General features: G+C 42.7%; 1 protein-coding gene and 2 long non-coding RNA genes across 3 annotated transcripts in view; all 3 read left to right on the forward strand.

The window, feature by feature from the left end:
- The first annotated feature begins 275 nt into the window (after positions 1 to 275).
- Positions 276 to 22,839, forward strand: part of LOC117503779 (cystine/glutamate transporter-like) — a 34,068-nt gene continuing 11,504 nt past the window's right edge. The window contains exons 1-4 of the mRNA XM_034163027.1: positions 276 to 559; positions 6,063 to 6,188; positions 6,298 to 6,397; positions 10,683 to 10,723. Coding sequence (XP_034018918.1) covers positions 346 to 559; positions 6,063 to 6,188; positions 6,298 to 6,397; positions 10,683 to 10,723 — 481 coding nt within the window. The 5' untranslated portion in view covers positions 276 to 345. The remainder of the gene's footprint in view (positions 560 to 6,062; positions 6,189 to 6,297; positions 6,398 to 10,682; positions 10,724 to 22,839) is intronic.
- On the forward strand, positions 15,702 to 16,334 carry LOC117503781. The gene is made up of 3 exons (XR_004558661.1): positions 15,702 to 15,842; positions 15,995 to 16,102; positions 16,301 to 16,334. It is a non-coding gene; the product is annotated as an uncharacterized LOC117503781 (long non-coding RNA).
- Positions 16,366 to 21,775, forward strand: LOC117503780. The gene is made up of 4 exons (XR_004558660.1): positions 16,366 to 17,577; positions 17,672 to 17,808; positions 21,160 to 21,204; positions 21,717 to 21,775. It is a non-coding gene; the product is annotated as an uncharacterized LOC117503780 (long non-coding RNA).

Consider the following 22,839-nt stretch of genomic DNA (forward strand, 5'->3'; position numbering starts at 1 on the left):
TTGACCGTTGGGGTTTTACATAATTATTGTATGGCCTTGCCTTACAATATAAAGCGCCTTGGGGCAACTGTTTGTTGTGATTTGGCGCTATATAAAAAATTGATTGATTGATTGATTGATAAGTACAATGCTGGACAGCAACAAGCTTCTAAATCGCTGTGATAAATTTCTGAGGCTTGTAAGAATGTTGGCTGTGTTCCAGGCCCAGGCTGGTTGGGTAACTCAGGAGCCAATGAGGGCAGAAATGATGTGTGGAAGAATTTAGAGAGGAAATACTTTAGACTTGTGAGTGTTGCTTAGATGTTTGGTTAGTTCTCTGCTTAAGAAAGGAACCTGCACAGAGACATGGCCGGGGAAAAGACAAAGAAGCAGGAGGACGAGAAGGCAGAGTTGCACCTTCGGAGACAAATCGGGCTGTTTTCTGCCGTCTGTTTTATCGTCGGTTCCATGGTGGGCAGCGGGATTTTCATTGCACCCAAAGGAGTCCTGATGAATAGCGGCAACAGCGTGGGGCTCTCCCTGCTGGTGTGGACGCTAGGTGGGGTCCTCTCCTTGTTTGGTAAGAAACTCCGATCTTTGCAGTCTTCATAAGTCCAACATCGTTATTGAGACACTGATATCTTGAATGAAGATATGCCCATTGTCCTTGTAGATCAGGAATTGTGTTAGGGCATCTGGTGTGCCAAAATTGTGCCAAATCAAGATGCTGGTTCTTACTGGATCTACTGCTCCCACCCTGAGTGAAAGAAAGCAGATGAAGGACAGCCAGAAAAAATGTCTATGATGAACAGAATCCAAAGGAGACAATGACTGAGTTAAGGCAAAAGATAAATATCACTATAATTTGCCTAAACAAGTGTTTTCTCTTACATGAAAACGAAGACGCAACTTCAATTCCCTGACATGAGCATTAAAATAGAGGCCATTATCAAGTGCAAAACCAGGTTGTTTTATATGTACTTGCCAACTGAAGTTCCACTCCATCGACAGTGGTGGATGGAAGGTCAGACAGCTTTGAGTATTTGAAAGCACAAGTTTTGCCTGAGCAGTGTCATGTTAAATGTACCTTTGTAATTTATTTAGCAAAAACTCAATGTATCATCTGCATTAACAAAAGGTGATTATATAGAGTACCCCAACACAGTCTGTTTATATAGTAAGTACTTAATTAAGCTTCTCCCTTTATGCTTGGGGGTCACCACAGCTGATGCAACTCCATGTTATATAGAGAATGGGCACAGGTGGTCTTGAACGAGAAATGTTGTTCTGGAAGCATGTGCACTAAGACGGTGTCCACGTTAAGGCTGTTTATATAAATGATAAAAAGTAAGGGGCTAATTTTATAACCTAAATTTATAACCCTTTAACACAACACTGGTTTCAGACATTTCAGTTGGGCACACTGCATTCCGCCCAAGGAATTATAATATTTGACTGTACTAGAAGAGATATGTCCTATAATTACATGATCCACAGTATCAAAAGCTTTGGACAATTCAAGACATAAAGCAACACAATGATGGACCTTATCAATAGAATCTATGACATCACTCGCTTTTAAGCCAGCTGCAGTTGTACTTAGAACCCGACCGATATGGATTTTTTGAGGCCAATGCCGATAACGATATTTGGATGAAAAAAATGCTGATAATGGATAAGTCGGCTGATTTGCCGATAGCCGATAAATCAGCCGGTATTATTATTTTTTAAATGAACAAAAATGTTCTTTTTTGGACCCTTAACAAAAAAGGTATGAGCTAAAAGCTGAAGCTTTGTCCTCATATTGATTAACTTAATAACAGAGAAGAATTTTCAAGTTAAAAAAAAAAATGCAAAAATGCAATTGGAGCAGTTAGGGGGCTATTCAAATGGGCCAACTAGTAAGATATCACTCCTGAAAACGATCTTTGCCATATCACGAGGTAAATCTGGACTTTGGAAAACCATGTGACGGAGAACCAATTCCGATTGGACACTCACATTGCGCACATCATCACACATCTTCTATGAGGAGTACCAAGATGGCCAACGGTGGATCAAAAGTCCGCAGAGTTAACTTTTCAGCAAAAAAAGAGTAAGTTTCTATCTCATATCATTAAAAAGTTATTTACAATTTAGTAAAGCTTGGTCCCAGCCGTTGTATATGACGGCGTCGGCCCCAGAGGGTTAATGGCGAACGGCAGTAATTCCCAGAACCCTTCCGGACGACCATTGAATCTGAATGTTTCAACCTCTTAGCAGTAAACGAAAGTTTTTCATGTTTCAAGTTTTTCAAAATAAGGTCTACACAACGTGGGCTTAATAAAATGCATGACCGACGCAATGAAGCACATTTGACACATTACTACATAAATTGAGTTAATCAAACTGAGTTGAACTGAAATGGGAGAAATGTGGGGTGAATGGAATCGCAAAGTTATTACAAACAACATCCTTATAAACTTACTTGTATGCTTTTGTCAGCCAATCAGTGCAGTGTGACGGCGAACTACGGGGCCGGTGATGAACACATTTAAGCAGGGGTGTAAGCAGCTGTCAGTTGAATGGAGTCACAGCTCCATCTACTGGACAAACAGTGCAAGGACATTTTACATTGCCAACACAAACATTATTTCAGTAACTGTTCTGTTTATGAGAAATTATCGGCGTTCTATCGGCAAAATTTCAGCCGATAGTGAGTACCTTATTTTCCGCACCATAAGGCGCACCTAAAAGCCTTAAATTTTCACAAAAATCGGCCATGCGCCCTATAATCCGGTGCGCCTTATGTGCGCACTGAATTCCAAAATCTGTAAAAACGACCGACGTTGTCTTTGACCGTCGGAATATCGGACCATTTCCCGCTGACACAAGGACATAATACGTAAAGTACGTACACTAGCAGCGTAGAGTACGTACCCTGGCAGCGATAAACCAATCGTAGAGTACGTACGCTGCCAGTGATAAACCAATCAGAGAAGAGTCCGTGAGTCCGTGGTACGTACACTTACCTCCGCCACTCCTCCGGTAGTTACCGTATACTACAGGTATCCTGCAAAACAACATGTTTGTCTAAGGACCCCCGAAAATGGCGCCAGCGAAGAGACATGCTTACGAGGCACAATTCAAACTGCAGGCTATCAGTTACGCGGTTGTTCATGGGAATAGAGCAGCTGCGAGAGGAAACAAGAAAATGAACTGCGCCAAGTTAAAAAGACCAAATGGAGTTTCCGCAGAAACAAAGCGAGGTGGCCACAGCTAGAAGACCAGCTGTTCAATTCAGACACAGAAGATGAGGACTTCGATGGATTTGTGACAGAACCATAATAAAAAATAATGTGAGTACCATATTGTTAAATACCGGTAGTTCAAAGTTGTTAAAAAGTTCAAATAAACTCACCGTTTTGCTTCCGTGACCTTTTTTTTTTTGTAGACTATATGTTTTAGCGTGTGCCTTTTGTAAGGGTTAAGTACCTGCTAATTGAGGCTGCGCTTTATAATCCGGTGCGCCTTTTGTAAGGATTAAGTACCTGCTAATTGAGGGCGCGCCTTATAATCTGGTGCGCCTTATGGTGCAGAAAATACAGTACTTTGAAAAGGGCTTATATCGGCCTATAATATTGGCTGGCTGATATATCGGTTGGGTTCTAGTTATACTGCATGTTTATCTGGAACCAGATTGATGCACGCAAGCACACAATCCCAGGGAGGTTGCTCTAGATGGATAGCCCCCATGTCCCTCCCTCCATGTTCCAAGCTCACCCCCACAAAACTCCATCTGATGTTCTCCAATCTCGCCGAGCTAAACTCACTGGTCCTGCACTCTGCTCCAACAAACATCCCTTCATCTGCAATTGTTGGTGCACATATGCACCACATACAAGTTAAGGTCAGTGACTTCCACGGGTATGCACTGTACTTCACAGCTTTTAACTGATAAAGGATTCACACACTGAAAAGAACATGTTTCAATACAAACTGTTGTTACAGAACTGATAAGGATCTCCTCCTGTCAGCAACAGAAAAACAAATACTTTTGCCTAGATATTAATCATCATTTTTGACATTTATCTTCACATTTTTAAAATGACAAAATCACGAGCAGTAAAGGAGCAATGACTGTCATTTTACTGGGGGGCGGAGACTCGCAGATTCCAGACAGACTTTTGAATCCAGATCCACAACAGAAATGAGTAAGATCACCAAAAGTCGAAGTCTATCTGGGTAAGAGAGCCCTATACAAACATTTAATCTATGAGTGAAATACCGCTGGACTGCTTCAATGTTGTCTACATTTGTTTTCAGCCTAGGTGACCATACACAATTGGAGGTTTCCAGGATAGGCCAAACATAACTTTTGTACAGTGATACATAAAACATATAATTGTGCCCCTTGAACATGTTAAAAATATTTCTAATTACAAAATGAGCATTTCGAATAATAGAATTACAGTGGTTTGAAAATTTCAAATTAGATTGTATAACAACCCCAACATCACAAATAGTGTCAACGTTGTCAATAACACAACTGTCCATCTTATAGAGGTATGGATATTTCACATTGTCAATCCCTAAGTACTTGGTTTTGTTTGCATTAAGTTTTAGTTGCCAACTAGTGGCCCATTCATGTATCCTTAATAAATCAGCTTGTAATGATTCACAATCAATAGAGTTGACAGCTTTGTACACCTTTGTATCATCTGAATACATACTTAGACAGGAGTATAACACCACTGAGTTAATGAGAGTTGAAAAACAAATAAACAGCAAAGGTCCGAAAACCGTGCCCTGGGGAACACCACAAATTACATCTTTACCTGTATGTGTTTATGTACAATCCAGTTCTTCCAGTTTTTCTTACAGAAAGAGGAAGGCATCAGAACATGACAGGTTATTAACACCAACATGGGCAGTTAGCTGCACTACTACCAAATCATGCGTTATAAAGCAGCGGCCAGGTGCGCAAATATTACACATTAATAAAACACCAGCGCCAAGCTTAGACTGTTAGTTTTAGCTTGTTTGGTAACATTGAGGCGGGGACATGTTCAGGCTTACTGCGCCCTGCACAGATCACATCAGTCTTGCCAACGCTCTACATGTTTACCCACTGTTGGGTTGGTTGGAGTTAAGCAAGACAACCCCCAACCCCCTCCCCCCACCCGAGCTTCAAACAGCTTTGTAATTGTGTCATTTGAAGCAGACCATTCGGATAAACATCCAGAAACTTTCTGGTCCATTTGTCGTGACAAAGCTGTTGCAAATCAGTCACGACACACAATAAACGACAACTTCAGAGCAGACGGAACCCTTGTGCACCCCCCTCTGGTCTCTGGTGTCCCCCTCCAGGTGGGGAATCAGATGTAGATCATGTGTGATAATATAATGCAGTTTGATTTTATTCTATAATGTACGAACAGCTGAAAATAATTAATGTTGTCTTATGCCCTTGAAGCCACATTTACATATACCTTGGCTTGCGTGCACGGCACAAGTAGGGTGGGGTTCCAAGGAGAAAAAATATTTGGAACAGCTAATCTTCATGAACAACAGGTGTATTTTTTATTGTAGCAAAACACAGTACCCTCCTGCCACCCTTGGAGATGGTTTAATAAACTTTCCTCACTTGAGATTCCGTGTGTAATTTATTTCTCCACTCTTGCAGGAAGTCTGTCCTACGCTGAACTTGGCACCACTTTTACAAAGTCAGGGGCCCACTACACCTATCTGCTGGAGACACTGGGGCCACTGCCTGCTTTTGTATGCCTCTGAGTTGAGTTTCTGTTTGTCAGGTTTGTTGGATCTTTGACATTAGAGGCAGAAAATTGATGCCATCATAAGATGCAGGAAGCAGCAAAGATATTTCCTGTCTACAGGCCGGCTGCATCCTCCTATGTGGCCCTGGCGTTCGGGCGTTACGTGGTGGAGCCGTTCTTTGCACCTTGTGCTGCTCCCACAGTGCTCGTCAAACTCGTCAGTATCCTCGAACTGAGTGAGCGTCTCTTCCTCTGATGCCCACAGTGCCAACATGTAGGACCGGGATGCGTTTCAACACCTGTCTAATCCTGTTTGTGTCCCTGCAGTGCTCGTGGTGGCAGTGAACTGCTGGAGTGTGTCCATGGCGTCTCGCACTCAGGTCACCCTGACTTTTATCAAAACGTTTGCCCTGATCCTCATCATTGTCCCCGGTGTCATCGCTCTGTCCAAAGGTGGAAGGACCTGATACATCATTAATTAATATGTTGCTGTTGATGATGTCCATGAAAGTGCATTTATTCAAAATTTTCAGAAAACTCATGTACGCGTATTTCTTTGCAGGACAGACAGAGAATTTCCAAAATGGTTTTGATGTTGATGTAACATCACTACACAAGTTACTGCTGGCGTTCTATAACGGTTTATATGCCTATGGTGGATGGTGAGCAAACATACACTGTGTCATGAGGGCCACTTTAAAAACAATTTAGTGGATATCTGGCTGAAAGATTAAACTTTCGTCCCACTGAATAATAAAGCAATGAATAATGAGCCACATATGGATTTGTCAGAAATTTCAGTGATTATTTGAATAATGAGCCACATATATGAACATTGCACAATTAAAACACTGCAAGTGAGTGCGAGTGATTGTGTCAGCGCACACAGCGCAGCTCTGATCAATTACAAATGAAATGTTAAATATATCATAAAGATACTTTTAAAGCTGCTCATGAGAAGGAATGAACATACAACTGTTTTACCAAGCCATTGCAATATACACATTACAAATAATTACCTTTTAGGCTGTTCCGAATACATTCTCCACCTCATGCAGCTCAAGAAAAAGAGAAAAAGAAAAGTGACAGCTGAAACGGTTCTCTGTGATTCCTGAAGCGATTACAGGTGTTTTCAACAGCCAAACTCTGTCAGAAAATGATTAATCCGCTACAAAATAATAATTTTATATACAGTGTCCAGTGCACAAAGCAGGTGGGATTATTACAACGAAGTGCGTGAGAGGGCAGAGCCAAAAATGCCTGTCCTGTTCTTGTAGCCGTCAGGTACTCGGACAATGGGCTTCTAACAGCCTCATCCTCACCACAAACATGCCTCCAACATCCTCGTAGTACTCTGTACACAAACAGCCCCACGCTGTTTTTGGTCAATTTTGAGCTTCTTGAAATTAGCGCCATGCTCAGAGATAAGCCTCGTTAGCCAAATATTCTGCCTCTAAGAGCCACTATTCTCCCACATTTGTTGAACAACTGGACTCGTACCAAAAAAAAAAAAAAAAAGATATGTGGCCCATTATTAATTATTATTTTTTACTTATTTTGTTTAGTGGGTTGATTCCTGTTACATAATTCATAAATTTATTTAAAAAGTCATAATAATTAAAACAAATGATCAAGAGTTAATATGTTGCTAATAACGTGTGATTTTCAGGAAAAATAAAAGTAGCAGGACCTTCCATACCAGCAATACTACTACTACTACTACTAATAATAATAATAAATACAACTTGCACTGTGGAAAATATGGTAGTTTCTTCGTGATCACATGAAAATCTTGAGAAATCAGCTAAAAAGTGTTATGGTTAGAATCACTAAAGGACGATAGTTGGAGGGTCGGGATGCCGACAGCCAGACACAGGAGGGACCTTACAAAAACAAGGTGTTTTAATGTTCCAGTGATAACACAACAGTGTCAAGAATCTCCACAGTGCTAAATCCAAAATGCAGTCACAACTGGCAAGGTGCAAAAACCCAAAAATCAAAAACCAACTGTCAAAAAGTGACAGTGAGAATGTAAGCAATAAACTCTTCAAGGTGGCAAAAATCCAAAATGATGAAAAAGACAAACTATGTGAAAACCACTAACCAAAACCAGCTGTCCAAAGGGACAGTGAGAGTAACGTGACTTACAGCAGGATGACACAGTTGTGAAATGAGGGTCATGAACAGAAGGGTTGACAATCGACTGCCAAATCACATAAACCAAGGTGTGACTTAAATGCAAACTAACTGATAACACACAGGTATGAGAATTATATGAGGGCGGGGAGCATGGGAAAGTGACACAAGGAAATCACGAGTGAAACAACTATCCAGATAAGGCTAAAAAAAACAAAAAAAAACAACAACAAAGTTTATCATCGTTGACATCAGAAAAAGTCATGAGGGCGGGTGGGATTTATTTTCTTACAAAGAGAAAACAAACAATACAGTAAAATTTTCAGGCTGGGAAATGAAACTTCCCCTTTACTGTCGAGCACTTCTGGCACTAATGAGTCACCACAGTAGACAACGCGAACAAGGGAAAAACTCCTCTTGCAACCGTTGTACTTAATGTCCACGCTACCTCCATTGTTCACATGCATACTGGCTGGAAATATTGCTCATAGGCACCTCGGAGGAACACTCACTCCATACCATGGCTTCAGTTTCTTGTTGGTAATCTGTACCATGTCATGTCTATGGTTGTCAAGAGGTAAGTTCCAGGTCCGGTAAACTTCAGCTATCTTCGGCTACAGCACACTCACTACCTAGCGGACATACCAGTTCTTGCGCCAGCTGTACTACTGTCAATAAAATTTGGCAAAAAAAAAATTGATGTGGGCTGATTTTGACATGTGGATGGTTTTTTTTTTTTTTTTAATGGGGCCTAAGTGTGATCATAACACCAAGAGTAAAGGCATAAACAGAAAAATGATACACAGTGCAAAAGGAACAGAAAATACAATAACATGGAGAGAAAAAAAAAAGGGCATGAAACACACGGAAGATGAACAATACAACGGACTCGGCCCCCGCAGTGACAGCTTTCAAACCGTCGCGCTCAACTGCCTGGCAACCAAGCGGGACAGTGTACCAGGAACAAACATTAAACCCTAATAATCCTGAAACATAACCCAAGACCCCTAAGACAACCTAACCAAGAGCACCCACTGGGGTGAAAGTAAACACAAGGCCCCACGGATCCGGTGTCGCAGACCGAACGGTCCCCCCTAAAAATTTGTCCGTCCTGCCTTCACTGTGCATGCATCATTTCGGACCACAACAGAACATCTCTACATCCAAAACAATCAAAGGGAATAATGTGATTATAAACCATCAGATGACAAAGTAAAACCTCTTAAATCATTCTGAAGTCAGTTTTAGCAGAAATGATGCCGCTTTAAGCAGAAAACGAGGCGATAATTGGTGAGTTGCTACTGATGCTCTGAAATAACGCAGGCGCAGCAGCACATCTTGCTACTGTGGCGCTCTGATCACTTCCAGTGTCTTTTATTATTAAATAATGCTGAATTTATGGGGAATGATTGTTGTACAAAAGCTTCAGATAACTGTCGCTGAGACAGATGATGACTGGAGTGCAATTTGAAGCATAAACAAAGTGATAATCAGTGAATCGCTGGTGACACTCAGAAATCACGCTGCTGAGCTCAGAAATGATGCATGCGCAGTGAAGGCAAAGGGGACCGATTTTTAGGGGGGGACCATTCAGCTGTTGCCACGCATGGCTGACCAGGGTTACCATGGCAGCCATACGAGGTCGGGGAACGGGAGACTCTCACCCCGCCAAGACACACCAAGACACACACCCAGGATATTTGAGGAAGAGAATATCAATACACACACTCCCAGACAGGTGAAACCACACACCCACACTTGCACACCATGGGCGAGAGAGTGGCATGCGACCTGTGCCTGTTGGGAAAGTGTAGGTACACGGACCCACAACAGGGGGCGCAAATGAACGGACAATGGAGGAAGTCAAATAACAACACTTTACTGTTGTGAATGGGCACAACAAATACAACAGATTACAACAATAGACAAAAAGCCAAATCACAAAAGGTGTCGTGTGGGCAGGCTCGAAGATAGGAGACATCTGTCCAAAGCAGAACCGGAACCACACGATTTCCTCTGCCACCAGACCCCGGGAATACTGGAGCCGCCAAGTCCCGAACTCCCAGGTGGCCACTGCCTCCGCGTGTCGGACCTGGTACTGCTGGCGAGGAACAAAAAACAATTAAATGTGGGCGCGTTTGCACTCAGCAATCCGCACGGCAGAAAAACTACCTCCACCTCTCGTTGGAAAAGGAGTCTGCTATACAACGCACAAAAGTCACAAAAGGTTACTGTCACACAGTCAGCTGAGAACGTTACCTTCCAGGTAGAACGATATCTCGGCAAAGAGGTGGAGACGTGGTCCTGCTGATGTACCCCTGCTGATCGGATGATTGGTAACAGCTGTTGCAGGTGATGCGTGACAGCTGTCACCCTGGCTGCTCCTGTGAGGCGGCTGCGCGCCCTCTGGTGCCTGGAGCCCACACTCCAGACAGGGCGCCCTCTGGTGGAGGGCCAGCAGTACCTCCTCTTCTGGCGGCCCACACAACATGTGCCCACGCATTCACACACACCCACAACCAAGACAGGTTATTAAAGACATAGGACGACACTGGGATAAAAAAAAAAAAACCCTGGCACGCCCCAAACCCCAAGAAAATAAAAGCAAATCACAATAAAATCCTGTTTCACTGCAAAAACAGTTTGTTTTGAGAAGGTTGGCAGTTCCACCAAGTTTTGAAGATTTGCCTTATCATTTGTGTGTTTTTTTTTTTTTTGTTTGTTTTTTTGAGTAATTCTAGTGTTGAGGAACATCATGGCAAAAAAACATGAAAACATCTTCATGAACAAACTTTTATGCTTTTCCTTCAGGTTTTATCTGAACTTCGTCACAGAAGAAGTCATCAATCCAACCAGATATTTCCCACCTGCTCTCCACTGAGTTATTACACCTTGTTGTGTTGACAATACGCCTGTGTGTGTGTGTGTGTATCCTGTCAGAAACATCCCTCTGGCTGTGATCTTATCCATGGTGACTGTGACTGTCTTCTACATGCTTATTAATGCGGCCTATTACACGGTGATGACGCCTGCTGAGATGCTGCTGTCAGAGTGACCTCTTCGCTTTATAATAATCAACTGCACGTAAAGAAAAAGATTAGGAGCATCTGTAAAATTAAGAGCCAATTTTGTTAAGGATCAGGCGGGCTGTGATTCAAGCCGACTCTGATTTCAACGAAACATGGCTCAGAGATGGAACCTACCAAGAAATGAACTTTCCCAAAGTTTTTCCACCGAAAACCAAACCTTGCCAGGGGTCATCAAAGTTCAAGGCAAAAACATGCAAAAACCAAAGCCAAAGCGTACTTTATTGTCAAAAATCTAAGTAACAGGGTTAGCACAGAAAATCGAAAGTGCGTTTGACCAGTCTCCAATGTGCAGTTAAACTAAACATATAGATAAGACATTGACAATAATCACACACACACACACACACACACACACACACACACACACACACACACACACACACACACACACACACACACACACACACACACACACACACAATGTGCAGTAAAAACTAACATACTGATACAGACATGTACAATAAATACACACACACACACACACACACACACACACACACACACACACACACAAAATCACACAGCAGCAGAAGTACAATCAGTGGACATACAGGTTATGTGCAGTGATGCAGTATATAAGGTGTGAAGAGTAAAGTGCAAGTGACATGGTGAAATGAAATGTTCATGGAATGTTCTTCAGTGTCTTTGAAATGTTCATGTAGTTTACTTCAGTGTGTTGATGAGTCTGACGGCTTGTGGAAAGAAGCTGTTTCCCAGTCTGCTTGTGCGGCACCGCATGCTGCAGTAGCGCTTCCCTGATATAGGGAGAACAGTTTGTGTGCTGGTTGAGTGGGGTCTTTGATCTCTTGGAACAGTGTGACGTGTACAGGTCCTGAATGGCTGGTAGGGGTGATCTGATGATCTTTTCTGCAGTCCTCACCACCCTCTGTAGTGCCTTCTTGTCTGCAGCTAGACAGCTGCCATGCCAGACAGAGAGGCTGCTGGTCAGGATGCTCTCAATGGCACCCCTGTAGAAGGTGGTGAGTGCAGATGTGGGGAGGTCAGCTCTTCTCATCCTCTGCAGGAAGTGGAGTCGTGTCTGTGCCCTTTTTGACGAGGGAGGTGGTGTTTGTGGTCCATGTGAGGTCATCTGTGATGTGCACTCCAAGGAACTTTGTGCTTTTCAAAGACTCCACAGCACTGCCATTGATGATGAGTGGGATGTGTGTTGGTTGTTCTTTCCTGAAGTCTACAGTTATTTCTTGTGTTTTGTTGATGCTGAGTAGCAGGTTGTTCCTCTCACACGAGTTGGTGTACCTCCTCTCTGTATGCTGAGTCGTCGTCGTCTCTGATGAGGCCCACCACTGTTGTGTCATCGGCGAATTTGATGATGTGATTCGTTGCGAATCTGGCACAGCAATCATGGGTCATCAGTGTGAACAGCAGAGGAGATAGCACACATCCTTGCGGCACCCCGGTGTTTATGATGGTGGTCACTGAGGAGTTGTTGGCGACTCTGACTGTCTGCGGTCTGTTTGTGAGGAAGTCCAGCAGCCAGTTGCACAGTGAAGTGTTGATGCCTGTTGCCTTCAGCTTGTCTACCAGATGTTGGGGGATGACAGTGTTGAACACGGAACTGAAGTCGATGAACAGCATCCGTGCGTGACTTTTTTTGTTCTCCAGATGAGCCAGGCAGAGGTGGAGTCATCAGTGGAGCGCTTGGGGCGGTAGGCAAATTGATATGGGTCCAGGGTAGTGGGGAGGGTGGATGTTATGTGGGCCTTTACCAGTCTTTCAAAGCACTTCATCATGATGGGAGTGAGTGCTATGGGTCTGTAGTCGTTTAGTGGTGATGCTGGTGACGTCTTTGGTAGTGGTACAATGGTGGTAGCTTTGAAGCTTGCTGGTATGGTGGCTTGGTTCAGAGAGATGTTGTAAATGTCTTTGAGGACGTCGGTGAGTGAATCTGCACAGTCTCTGAGCACACGCCTGGGTATGTTGTCTGGACCTGCAGCTTTTCTGGGGTTCACCTTGAGTAGGGTCATCCTCACGTCCGCTGGGTCCAGTTGAAGTGTTATGTCATCTGGGCTGACGGGGGCTTTTATAGGTGTTGTTGTGTTATTTTCTTCAAACCGTCTGAAGAAGGTGTTAAGTGAGTTGAGGAAGTCTGTGTTGTCCTCACACGGTGGGGGGGCTGGCTTGTAGTCTGTGACTGACTGGATACCTTGCCACAGGCGTCTTGGGTCTTTTGTGTCTGGGAAGTGGGAGTTGATTTTCTGTCCGTAGGCACGCTTGGCTGTTTTCACGCCCCGGTGCAGGTTGGCACTGGCTGACTTGAGGGCCTCCTTGTCCCCAGACTTGAAAGCAGTGTTGTGTGCTCTCAGGAGGTCACGTACCTCCCTGGTGAACCAGGGTTTTTCGTTTGCTCTTACTGTAATGTCCTTGGTGACGGTTACGTCTTCCATGCATTTTGTTATGTTACTGAGTCTGTGTATTCGGTGAGGTTGACGTGCTGGTTGGTGGTGGCTGCCTCCCTAAAAACAGACCAGTCTGTGCTTTCAAAACAGTCCTGTAGAGCTGCTGTGGTTCCCTCTGGCCAGGCAATGATCTGCTTCACAGCTGGTTCGCTCCTCGTCAACAGAGGTCTGTAGGCTGGAATTAGCATAACAGAGAGATGGTCTGATGATCCCAGGTGGGGGTGTGGAACAGCTCTGAAAGCCTGTCTGATGTTTGTGTAGACCTGGTCGAATGTGTTCTCCCCGCTTGTTGCAAAGTTCACATGATTGTGATAGTGTGGCAGTACTGTTTTTAAGTTGCCCTGATTAAAATCGCCAGCGATTATGCAGACCGAGTTCGAGTGTGTGTTTTGTAGTATACTCACAGACTGGTACAGAATGGAGAGCGCTTACTTTGTGTTTCCGCTGGGTGGAATGTAAACAGCTGTGATGTTGATGGTGTTGAATTCCCTCGGTAGGTAAAATGGGCGGCAGTTGAGGGTTAAAAACTCAATGTTTTCTGAGCAGTGGCTTGGGATAACTGCAGCGTTTGTGCACCAGTTGTTATTGATGTAAATGCACACCACCTCCCCGAGATTTACCCGTGCTGGCGTGGTTTCTGTCCGCTCGGAATGTTGCTAGCCCTTCCAGTTGAATGGCGCTGTCCGTAACGGTGTTGTGAAGCTACGTCTCAGTGAGGATGATCATGTTGCAGTCTCTCACATTTCTTTGTGTTGTTAATTCCAGCTTGAGGTAGTCCATTTTATTTTCCAGTGAGCGAACGTTGGATAAGAGGATAGATGATAGTGCAGTTCTGTGAGGGTTTCTGATATAAAACTGATATTTCATTAAATTCCCATCTTTCAAGTGGTTGTAACATTCAGCGTCGTCAAGTCCCCAAGGCAGTTTAACTATCAAACGACTTATGGAGGCAAACTCTTTCATCTTACATACATATTTGGTTAGGAGATCGAAGGCACTGAATACAGGGGGCGCTCAAAGTCTGGCCATTTTGCAAAACTGGCTGTATTTAAAGGCCCATAGCCCTCTGCGCAATCAAGACCCCAACTAGATTTCAATGGTATCAACAAATATAGGCCCTACTCTATCAAATGCAACTGAGAAAACATTGGGGTCTTGATGGCACTGGCCACCAGGGGGCGCCAAAGTACTCGACTTGCCCAATCTTGAGGAGGTTTAGCGCCACCTGGTGGCCCGCTCCATGAGCCTTTTAAACCTGTCTGAACTTTAAAAATATTGGCTCTTAAACCTTAAAAAACAAATATATAAAATAACAGAAATATTCAATTTGAGAACCAGATGAAACTCAGACTTTTCACTCAGTTTATTTAATTTTTTTATGTTTTGGGGGGGGGGGTGTTCCTATCTTCCCAGACAGTAACTGCTATCTACAGCAGGCAGCTCAGTTATCAGCTACAGAGCCATCTCTGAATAACAAAATCTAAATTCTTGATCCTCACCAAACTGTAATATCTTTTTTTCCAAATAGAAAAGTTTAACCCTCCAAAATGATTCTGCCAAAAGACATCCATAAGTTAAGTTATCATGTAAGGACTAAGAAAAAGAAATAACCTGTCAGAAGAACAATGGTTAGACTTTAATAGCTCCGGTTATATATGTAAATTAAGACTATTTTAAAAGAACAGTTAATTACAGCACATTATACACTTTTACAACAATGACCTAATTATGGATTTTCCAAATCTGAAATATTTGCAACTGAATGTCCACTTCACTTAAATTTACAATCCAAAATTTAACACTGACTCAGTTTTCATGGAGAGTAAAAATCCAGCTATTGGCTTTATTCTAAATAAGACTATATTTGGACTATGGTGTTTACAGAATATTCCTTTCATAGTCCTGTTTACATATTATAGAACAGAGTCTGATTAATGACTAACAGCCACATTTCTTCCCCTCCATCTGATGTGTAGCTAAATGTTGATAAAACCTGAGTAGAAGGTCAGAGTCTGATTCAGGTGTTTCCTCCACATGCCTTAAGCAGACTCTTACTTACTCTGATGTTGATCTAATTTGGGCTAAGGTCATCAGAAAATACCATTTGTTTGGCACGGTCTTATTCAGAAACGTGGTCTTAATCAGATTAAGATCAAAATATTACTGTCCAAGTGTCCATGTCAGCATATCTAGATCAGGAATCATCTGAATGGCTCCAAATATAAACCCATTCTTGATTTGATTCTGTTAATTGGGCTAAAATCAGCAGTACTTCACTGAATAAGTCTGTGTTTGGGTCTTCATCATATCTGCAGTACCCCTTTTTCTTGGTCATGTTAATCACTGGAGAGATCTACCAGCTGATCAACTTCGCCTCCGCTGCCCGTTGGTTTTTCATCGCCTGGACAACCTTGGGGCTGCTCATTCATCGATACCACTTCCCGCTTCACCCGAGACCTTTCAAGGTGAGTGTGTCAGGAATTAAACATTTGATCTGTAACAGCTTCACTTTTCCACTCTAAATTTAACTTGTGTTGACATCCAAAGCTCCCAATTGTCATCACAGTCATCTTCACAGTGGTTTGCTTCTTCATCGTGGGTGTGTCTCTGTACTCAGACCCCTGGAACACAGAGATAAGCTTTGCTCTCACACTGACCGGGGTCCCAGTTTACTACGTGACCATCTACCCAAAAAATGTAGCCAAAAAATGGAGACGTGCCTTAGGTGAGTTTTCTTCCAACTGAAACTTTTTCAGTCGAAAATGCACTGGACAGTTTAAAATTCCACGTAGCAGTTTGTATTTCATGTGATGCCTCAAACTAATCATAAATCCATCCAAAATAAAATCAGGTACAACCAGCCATGAACCTTAAGATTTGAACTGTTTGATCCATATCATTATTCCCTCCTGTACATTCCCAGACTACTGCACCAAGCAGCTGCAGATCCTTCTAGAAGTTGCTCAACAAGAAGTCCAGACGTACTGAAGATCCCCCCAAACCACTGATGGATCTACTGGATACCACCTTAAAAAGTCATGAGCGAGGATATGTTTTGTCTACTTTAAAACCCAAATCATATTATAAAAACTTTAAACCAACTGGAAAATGGCATTGCTATGACTATGTCACAACCCCGACAAATTAATACAGCATCATAAAAAGCTCTTCAACTTGTCGGACATAAATTGGCCACAAATTCAAAGAAATGAAGAAGAGCCACTGTCTTAATACTCTCTTGACCAAATCTTTGCATGTCCCATAATGCCGCTTGTTTGGGATGGAAAGGTGTAAAAACTAAAGACTGAAATATAAAATGACTGAAAAAAAAAATTCCCTGTAACAGTGTGTGTTTTTTTAAAAATATACATGCCAAAATAACAGGAATGTTGTAAAAAAAAAAAGGCAGAAAAAACAGAGAAGTTGAAGGATTTCAAAAGGTGTCTATGTGTATAAGTTATCTTAAATTTCATGAATATCATGTTTAAATTCCGTCCCTTTTTGAATTTATACCAGACAACTTATTATTTTATAGTGATCCTTTCATTCTTCAGCACACACTGAGGTAAGATTAGATTATTTATACAGTTGCGCTACAAAGTTTACAGACGATGGCAGAATTTTTGCTTTTTTTAGCCATTTTACAGAGAAAATCAATGACTATTCCGTATTTAATAAATAAAGCATATTGTGATTGATGCGCTTTCTATTACAAAAGCGAATCAAACATTGACATAGCTTGTACCAAAGTGCTCTAGCACCCCCTAGTGGGTGTTAACCAGTAAACCATTACCCTGAGTGGCAAACTGTCAACTCCGTGAAACAGCAAAAATTACATTTACATAACAGAACTCGAATACCAACCTTGTTCCCTCATCAGTCAGGTGCTATGAGACCGTTTGCAGCTTAGAATTGCACCTTAAAATGAGCCTTTTATCCGTTTTAACCGTGGAGTACATTTTCTGTCTGTACCTCAGAGTTCCCGCTGCTGCTGCAGAGTTTTGCAGCAGTTACAACCGATTTACGACACGCTGTCGTTCTGGAGACAAATCGGGCTGTTTTCTGCCGTCTGTTTCATCGCCGGTAAAGTGGTGGGCAGCGGGATTTTCATCGCACCTAAAGAAGTCCTGATGAACAGCGGAAACAGCATGGGGCTCTCCCTGCTGTTGTGGACGCTATGTGGGGTCCTCTCCTTATTTGGTAAGAAACCTCAATCTTTGCAGTCTAAGTCCAACATCGTTATTGAGACATTTATATCTTCAATGAAGATATGTCCATTCTCCTTGTCGATCAGGAGTTGTGTCAGGGCATCAAGGCGTGAACACTGTACCAAACCAAGATGCTGGTTCATACTTAATCTACTGCCCCCACCCCAAGTGAAAGAAAGCAGCTGAAAGACAGCTAGAAAAAAATATCATGCAAAGTACAATGGTGAGTGGTGGGTGGAAGGTCAGTTTTATTTGAGTATTTGAAACCACAAGTTTTGCCTGAGCAGTGTTTAAAACCAATTTCGGGTTATTTAAATTACTCAGAGTCATTTTTTTTTAGTATTTGCTGAATAAATTAAAGTGTCATCTGCATAAAAAATGGTGACTGTATAGAACACCCCAATTCAAAGACTGTTTATATAGTAACTACATGAATTTGGCTTCACTCTTTATGCTCGGGGGTCACCACGACAGATCTGATATGAATCCGCATGTTGTTTTTGGCATGTTTTAAGGTAGATGGCCATCCTGATGCAACTCCATGTTATATAGAGAATGGGCACAGGTGGTCTTGAACCACAAACCTTTTGTTTTGGAAGCAAGTGCACAAAGACTACTTGGCCACCATGGTGTCCACGTTAAGGCTGTTTGTATAAATGATAAAAAGTAATGAACCCAATTTTGAGCCTTGAGGAACACCCTTTATAACACTCAACACCACCGATTTCAGGTATTCCAGTTGGTTACATTGCATTCCACCTACCAAGGAATTAGACTATTTGACTGATCCAGAGAAGATATCTCCTATAATTTCATGATCCACAATATGGCAGCAGTGGCTTAGTGATTAGCACTGTTGCCTCACAGCTAGAAGGTCATGTGATTGATTCCCACCTTTAGCCTTTCTGTGTGGAGTTTGCATGTTCTTCCCGTGTTTGCGTGTGTTTCCTCCGGGTGCGCCGGTTTCCTCCCACATTTAAAGACATGTAGGTTAGGTTAGTTGGAAATTTTATAATTTCCCAGGTCTCCCTTGCAAAAGAGATCTTGAAAACTGGACAAAAACTACAAGGGATCCACTTTCATTTTTAACACGACAAGTGTTACAATATAAAATACAAAAATGGATGGATGGATGGATGAATGGATGGATGGGATTTATTGTCATTGTCATTACAAGTGCAACAACAACGAGATTACATCCACAGTCACATTTCCACAGACAAACAGCAATTAATCCACAATTATTACTTGTTTTCCGTAATAATGGCACACATCAGAATTAAGACAACACATATACATTTGACATTGTTTATGTGCACTAAACTTGAAACAGTCCGTTTTCCAAACTGAAGCGATGTGAGTGTGTGGTAGCCACTGCAACTGGAGTCACGCCGCTGCTAGCTTGGGGGGAACAGGGACCTGCCACAGCTAAAACCGCGGAGCCCGCAGAGGGGAAAGGGGTGGCGTGAGCGGTGGCCGGGATGGGGCGTGTGATGGGGGGCAGGAGGTGAGGTAGAAGGGAAAGTGGAGCATGCTTCAGTCTTTGTCCATGTGTGAGTCTGTCTGTCCTTGTGTACTGGAGTAAGAAAGATAAGGAGGCAGCCAATCTTCCCAAGGCCGTAGAAATTCTTCTGGAGGATAAACAATGGGCATTTTATCCTTGACAGGCTGATAAGCCTGCCGTGTTTTTGGTTGAGCAGTGAAAAACACTTTTCCAGCTTCACATGAACAAACCAAATCCCAATTATGAAAAATTCCCCGTCCTCTGAAATCTTCACCTTCTCCTGCAAGACACGCATTTGTTCCGAGATGTTATCCAATTTGCGTCTGAGTTCAAGGGTTAACGCAGTCTGAGAATGCATTGCCTTGCCCAACTCATTAATCATGACGGACAAGCGAGGGGTCGTGGTTTTGGTGGCAGCCGTCTTGCCAATCTTCCGGTAGGTCAGGAAAGCACATAAGCCAATAAGTACCAGCCCTCCTACTATGAATTTAAATTTGAAAAAATCCTCAACATCCTCCACAGAGAAAGGCAGAAAGCATGTGACCCGCCAAGTCTCCTAGGTGTCGAGAACATAGCCCGCAGGGTATGTTCCATCCGGGCACACAGGGTCCCTCGGCCCTGATCTTCTTGTAGAAAAAATGGTATCAATAGCGTTCAGAGACCAGCTGATCAATTCCATGATTAATCCAATATAGTTTGAAGAATTCACAGCCTGGTGATGTAGGGACTTTGAAGGTTGGAGCAGAGATAGAGGAGAGAGGAGAAGATGCAACCGCCCTTGCCGGAGTCCCAAGCCAAATTTAGTGAATGGAAACTTGTAAACATTTCATCTTGTGCTAGTTACATATGTACATAAAAGTTTATTCATCTTTCACGTCAGTAATATCAATTACATGTTTCGGAATACTAAAATACATAAATACACATGGTAATCATTCAAATCTGTTGTTTCATTCATGTCAAATTTTGATTTTCATCATTGCAACAAGCAGCCATCCTGGATTTTTGCATGACTCAGCACATTTTGAAGAGTACTCCAATATAAATATTCTTGCCATGTTTCACGCTTGTATGATGATTTGAACAATTCTCCTCTAAATGGGCAGTTAGCTGCTATACTACAAAATTGCGTGCTATAAAACAAACGCCTGTACACAAATAATATACATTAATAAAACACCAGCGCCAGGCTTGAGCTGTTAGCTTTAGCTTGTTTGGTAGCATTGAGGAGGGGACATGTTCGGGCTTATTGCGCCCTGCCCAAATCACACTGGTCTTGCCCATGCTCTACGTCTTTACCCACTGTTGGGTTGGTTGGAGTTAACAACACAAAGACAGCAACATTCAACATCTTTGTAACTGGATCATTTGAAGTAGATCGGTTACACATCCAGAAACTTTGGGCCCATTCCTTGTGGCAGAACTGTTATAAACCAGTCACAATTTACAGCAAACAACAACTTCAGAGAAAACGCAACTCTTTTTTCTCTCTTTTTTACGGAACGAATCAGAGTACCCTCCTGCCACCCTTGGAGGTGGGTTAATAAACAATCGTCACTTGAAATTCTGTGTGTAAATTATTTCTCCACTCTGGCAGGAAGTCTGTGCTAAGCTGAACTTGGCACCAGAGGACATAAGCTGGAAGTCTGGAATAGAGGGGCAGTGACCTGGCCAGTCAGTACAGACTCGCCAATGTAGGGTGTTGTGGTTAGAGATCGAAACACTCCAAGAAGGTTGGGGACCACCTGATGAACAGTCTTCCAGGCACCCATAAATAACTTACACTCTGGAAAATATGAGCTTCTTAGCGATCACATAAAAATGTAGAGAAATCAGTTAAAAAGACAAATTACGATAAAATTTCATCTCACTGAAAAGAAAAAAAAATACTAAACCACATCGCTAAAATTTAACAAGTCCTTTGTTTTGAAAAGGTTGACAGTTGTTCCAAGTTTTGCTGAGATCTGACAGATTTGTTTATGTGTGTTTGTGTAATTCTTGTGTTAACATCCTTGACAGAGGCAAGAAACATGAAAACGTTTATGGATGAGTTTTATGATTTTCCTTCAGGTTTTCTCTGAACCTCGTCTCTGAAGAAGTCATCAGTCCAAACAGGTATTTCCCACCTGCTCTCAGAATCACAATCAAATTTACTGCCAAGTATGTTTGCAAATACAAGGAATTTGATCTGGTGTTATTGGTGCATAAATAATAAGAAAAAAAAAACACTTCTATAAAAAGTAAAATGGGACTGGACTTAAATGGGAATTGGTCGGTAATTCATGCAGATAGTTTGTCCACAGTAGGTTCTGTGATGAATGATATGTGCACTTAATCATCGGTCCTATGAGACTGTCTCACCATGCAGCAAAGTACAGAAGAGTTGGAAGGTAGAGGATTAACTTCATAATGAAATTAATTAAGGTCCAATCTAAGGTGTTTGACAAACTGATGGCATTATTTTCTGTTGTGAAAGTGTAGGTACACGGACCCACAACAGGGGGCGCAAATGAACGGACAATGGAGGAAGTCAAATCACAAAGCTTTACTGTTGTGAACACGCACAACAAACGCAACAGATTACAATTATAGCAGTAAGCCGAATTCCAATGGTGTCGTGTGGGCAGGCTCGACGATAGGAGACGTCTGTCCGAGTCGAACCGGAACCATCCGATTTCCTCTGCCACCGAACCCCGGGAATACTGGAGCCGCCAAGTCCCGAACTCCCAGGTGGCCACTGCCTCCGCTCGTCGGATCCGGTACTGCTGGCAAGGAACAGAAACAGTCAGGTGTGGGTGCGGCCGCACCCAGCAACACACAGGGTGGAAACACCACCTCCACCTCTACTCAAAAACAGCACTGTAGGATTGGAATGTGAGTACTTATCCAACCACGTCCAATACGGTCTTCAGCTGACCTAAGCACAAGCAACAAAGTATTACTTCTCTGAATAACACAACTGGCTGAGTTCGTTACCTCCTTAGTAGAGCGATATCTCGGCAATGAGGTGGAGATGCCGTCCTGCTGATATACCTCCCTGGTGATTGATATCAGCTGTCTCAGGTGATGGGTGACAGCTTTCACCCTGGCTACTCCTGTGAGGCGGCAGCGCCCTCCGATGTCTGGAGCCCGCACTCCAGGCAGGGCGCCCTCTGGTGGTGGTGGGCCAGCAGTACCTCCTCTTCAGCGGCCCACACAACAATTTTCTATCTGGACTGGGACTAACAAATTCTTTCAAATCTATTATATAAATAGTCTGATCCTATTCTGTATTTGTTTTGACACATATTGGCTGTACAAATATGGGACTGAGTTTGAATAAATGTAACAGCATAGTAATAGCATGGAAAATGCAGATTTATGGTGAAACTCTTTTAAAAACACTGATCATGTCTACTGATTTCTATTTATGTCTGGTTATTAAACTCTAACCAAGATGGCAGTTTTCTGGCAACAGCCAGAAAATGAGCATGATTGCCAGGGCCTCCATCTAGTGAGTAAAAAGTAGTCAATGGTTGAAGAGCAGTCGTAGGTGTACAGGGCGTATAGTAGTGTAGCTACCTATATTTGGGGAGTTTGTGGGAGAGGTTACCTTTGTTAAAGTCGTAGAGAGCAATAACTAAAGAGTCAGGATTAGTTTGCTCCACACACAGTATCTGGTCAGCAATAGCGTGTTGTGTCTCCTGTACACTGGCCTTTGGTGGAACGTAAACACTGACCAGAATGAATGAGGTGTGCTCACGGGGCGAG

This window comes from Thalassophryne amazonica, chromosome 22 (genome assembly GCF_902500255.1).
Source record: "Thalassophryne amazonica chromosome 22, fThaAma1.1, whole genome shotgun sequence".
Lineage (NCBI taxonomy): Eukaryota > Metazoa > Chordata > Actinopteri > Batrachoidiformes > Batrachoididae > Thalassophryne > Thalassophryne amazonica.